Genomic DNA, 4,036 nt, shown 5'->3' with positions numbered 1-4,036 from the left:
AAGAGAGATGAACTTCAAATATTAGTTGAGTGAGTCTTAGAAAAAAGACATTAAAGATTGTGTTTGTAGTCTTGGCATACGAGACGTTAAACATTATGTGGATTATGAGGTTGAGGCCTACAATCAAGTAGCTAGGAATTCTTGTTTAGGCAGTGGATAAGTCCTAAACCGGATTAGGTTTGTACAAATGGGTTGTATAAAACAAAGTCTTCTAGTGGATCCTTCCGAGGAGGAAGAAGGGGTGACGTAGGAGTTTTATTTCTGAACATCCATAAACAAATTCGTTTCTTTTTCTTTATTGCATTTACTACTTGTTGCTGCTGTTTTGGATTGCACTGTTGAAGTATTTTATGTGTTTGAAAAAAATATCAAAATACTGCGTACTAATTATTTGATAAAATGATTCAACCAAACTGTTTTTATCATTTCAACTTGCATTCTTCTCAAATGATTTCTAAAATATTTAATCGGTTTTTAGAGGGATTATTTTGAGTGATTTCCGCTTGGTTTGAAAACTGAACTCGATATAATCTTTCGGTGCTCGGTTCATTTTTGAACATTTCAAGAACGAGCTACTGTAGCTCTAAATATTTTTAAGTATGTATTCACGCCCTCTGTCTCTATACATGCTCACGATCCTAATATATATATATATATATATCAAAATCAAACTAATGAAAAAAAATAAATTTAATTAGATTAATAATTATATTTATATCTATATTTATATTATTATTTTATGAAATGATACTTAACGAAGAATATTTTTTTTAATGTTTAGTTGATTTTTAGTTATTTAATTCATTTATATTTTATAATTAAATGTTTTAATAAAATATTAACTAAAAGTATAATATGCCGTATTTAAAATATATTAATTGACTAATTTAAATCATAGTTGAAACCGAATTAATAAATAACTGAGTTGTTATGATAGAAACCATAAGTAAAGGAAAAATATTCGAATGTTGGATTATATATTTCTAAAACTAAAAACTTAAATAAATTCGAATGACGGAAAGTTTATTCACCCCCCCTTTATGCTTTTAACCGATCCTATCAAGTGGTATCAGAGCAAGGTTCTTATCTTACTCTTGAACACTGTATCAAAATGACTTCATTCAGCAAGATTTCGACGTTCTATAAAGAAGATTTTGATGATTGGAAGATACGCATGCAAGCACATCTATCATCCTTAGATGATGACATGTGGTTTGTCATCACTGATGGACCTCTCACAATCACCAAAGTTAACACTGCTATAGCTCTTTCTGGTGGAAGTCCACAAGACATTGAAAAGCCAAGAATTGAGTGCACTGCTGAGGACAAAAAGAAGGCAAATCTTGACAATGTTGCAAAAGATATCTTGTACAAGACTCTGGACAAAAATACTTTTAGCAAGATCAAGACGTACAAGACAGGGAAAGAAATTTGGGAGAAACTGATTCAATTCTATGAAGGAAATGAGCAGACTAAAGAGAATAAACTATTTGTTGCTATTCAAAGATTTTACACCATCAAAATGAAACTTGGAGAATCAATGTCTGAATTCGATGAAATAGTCAGTAGCATTGTTATTGAACTCAATGCACTGGGAAAGACATATCCCAACAGAGAAGTCATTCTCAAAGTTATGTGAGGCCTTCCCAAAGAGTGGGATGTAAAGACTATGACTATGAGAGAATCGAAAGACCTGAACAAATTGGAACTACATGATTTGTTTGCAGATCTAAAGGCTTATGAATTTGAGCTGCAAACTGGAGAGGAGGATCAGTCTACCTCTCAACTGACCAAGACATTGACTGCAGTCAAAATCGAATCCCATGCTCAACCAGAGAAGACGTCAGAACAGTTGAGCAGTGATGCAATGTCCCTATTTGTGAAGAAATTTGGCAAAGTCATTCGAAGAAATCAGGAGGGTTCGTACAAGAGAAGTTTTCAAAAGAAGGATGCACTTGAAGAACCAAGAATTTGCTTCAACTGTGGAAAAGTAGGACACTTCATAGATGACTGTCCTAAACCAAATAGAGATGAGCAAACTTCCCCAGAAAGATGGAAGAAAAAGTTTGAGCAAAGAAGAAGCTCAAGAGATGCCAAGTACACTTCACGAAATAAGCATGAATCACTGGATGCAAGGGATAGCAAAGCCAAATGAGCAGTGTAGTAGCCCGTAACCAAAAATCAGTGATTAAGAAATTAATCATAATTACTTGGGAAGATTTTGGAAGCTCCGAAGGCAGGATCGGAAGCTCCGAACAGGATCGGAAGCTCCGATCAAATTACGTCAGGTATGACGTGTGGCAGGATCGGAAGTTCCGATCACCTCTATCCGAAGTCAACTAGTGAGATTTTGACACGTGGCAGATAAGTGAGATCGAAATCTTCGATGTCGGGATCGGACGTTCCGATCGTGATCGGATGTTCCGATCGAGGAACTGAGGTTCCGATCGTCGTCTATAAATAGGGGGTGCCGAGCTCACATTTGAGTGCACCAATTCCTCTTTTCTCTCTCAATTCCTTAGCCTTCTAACTTAAATCTAGGGAATTCTAGGCGTCCCATCGGGAATCCGGAAGTGGCATAGCGATCCAGGTGTCGTAGCTGAGCTGTGGCCTAGTTTTGAGGCAATCGACAACAAAGGGCTAACGACAGATGAAGGTATAGCTTTTGCTTCCTAAAAATATTTAGAAGTATAAGTTATCTTAGTTAAGGCTTTTAGAGAGCTATAATGATAGTAGTATCATTTGGCAGTGTAGCGCGGATTATAGGCGTGGACCTAGGGCTGATAGCACTTGCCTAGTATTTGAGGTACGAAAGTACTGTTCGAGATATCCTGACTGAGTATGCATGTATTATGTGACTGCATGATTTATATGTCATTAATTTATGTTGCATACATTTGCATATTGAGCTATCTCATTCGAGATGTCTATAGTAGGGTTTTACCCTATCCCGTTAGTGGTTGGACTTCCATCGATTTGGGTCCGGCATATCCACTGGTATTTTGGTATGGGAGCCACCTCCTGAAGCGACGGCACAACGTGCTACATACTAGGGCCCGGTCTGTCTCTATTATTTGATCCTTGTCCTCGAGTTTTTAGGGAGTTCACTTTGCATGCATGTATAATCATACTCTCGTACTGAGCGTTTTATGCTCACGTCTCGTACTCTGTATTTCTGGACACCCTATTCCATGGGGCAGGTTTGCGATTAGATGAGGCGGGTGGATCCAAGAGGGGCTAGGCAGTGGTTGGCCAGCTGGAGCTTTGCATAGGTTTTATTCTGTTGTTATTTGGATTGATACAGCTGTTCGATCTGGTTGTATAATATTTGGGTATTTACAGATTCCTTTACTTGGGATTGTATAATGTCTATGGTTTTCGTAGTTTTATTCTGATATTCGTTTAATTAAGTTAATTGCATGCCTAAGTTCTGTTTAGTAGGTGATCTAGGTAAGGGTCACTACATTTATGGTATCAGTGCATGCATAGTATTCTTGGGATTTAGATTCTGCATATGGTAACCGTGAGGTACTTTTGTAGATGGCGAACTACGATGACCAGAGTAGCCATGGTAGTGGAGGTGGATGCTGGGGAGATGACGATCGTGAGCGTCGTCGGGACCGTCATCATCGAGATCGTGATGAGGACCGTTTTAGCGTGCGCCGATTCTTACAAATGGGTCATAAGCCCTTGGTTGGAGGTGAGTCTCCGGAGGATGCTGAGAACTGGTTAGACCACATGGAGACGACTTTTCAGACTTTCCACTGCACCGAGGAGCAGAAGATGGAGACCCTTGGCTATCTTCTGGATGGGCGAGCTCGTAGGTGGTGGAGGTTTACTTCTGTACCCTTTGTTACGGCGAGAGGAGTGGCCACCTGGGCCGAGTTCCGCACAGCTTTTCAGAAGCTGTATTTTCCTCCTGCACTCCATCAGTCAAAGGCGGACGAGCTACTGAGTCTGCGACAGGGAGCCATGTCTATTGATGAGTATCAGCAGAAGTTCTTTGATATGCTATCCTATTGCCCCGAGATTGCTG

General features: G+C 39.0%; 2 protein-coding genes across 2 annotated transcripts; both read left to right on the top strand.

The window, feature by feature from the left end:
* Positions 1-1,111: 1,111 nt before the first annotated feature.
* On the top strand, positions 1,112-1,639 carry LOC140861642 (uncharacterized). The gene has a single exon (XM_073264665.1). The coding sequence runs from the start codon at positions 1,112-1,114 to the stop codon at positions 1,637-1,639; it is 528 nt and encodes a 175-aa protein (XP_073120766.1).
* A 30-nt stretch (positions 1,640-1,669) lies between these two features.
* LOC140861641 (uncharacterized) lies at positions 1,670-2,155 on the top strand. Its single transcript, XM_073264664.1, has one exon. It carries the CDS (start codon positions 1,670-1,672, stop codon positions 2,153-2,155), a length of 486 nt encoding a protein of 161 aa, XP_073120765.1.
* The last annotated feature ends 1,881 nt before the right edge of the window (positions 2,156-4,036 follow it).

The sequence above is a fragment of the Henckelia pumila genome, chromosome 4 (genome assembly GCF_033568475.1).
Source record: "Henckelia pumila isolate YLH828 chromosome 4, ASM3356847v2, whole genome shotgun sequence".
Classification (NCBI taxonomy): domain Eukaryota; kingdom Viridiplantae; phylum Streptophyta; class Magnoliopsida; order Lamiales; family Gesneriaceae; genus Henckelia; species Henckelia pumila.
The sequence above is the reverse complement of the archived record's forward strand: the minus strand, read 5'-3'. Positions and strand labels throughout refer to the sequence as shown.

Coding starts and splice junctions, on each gene's coding strand:
- LOC140861642 (XM_073264665.1), top strand. CDS start 1,112: ATGACTTCATTCAGCAAGATTTCGACGTTCTATAAAGAAGATTTTGAT.
- LOC140861641 (XM_073264664.1), top strand. CDS start 1,670: ATGACTATGAGAGAATCGAAAGACCTGAACAAATTGGAACTACATGAT.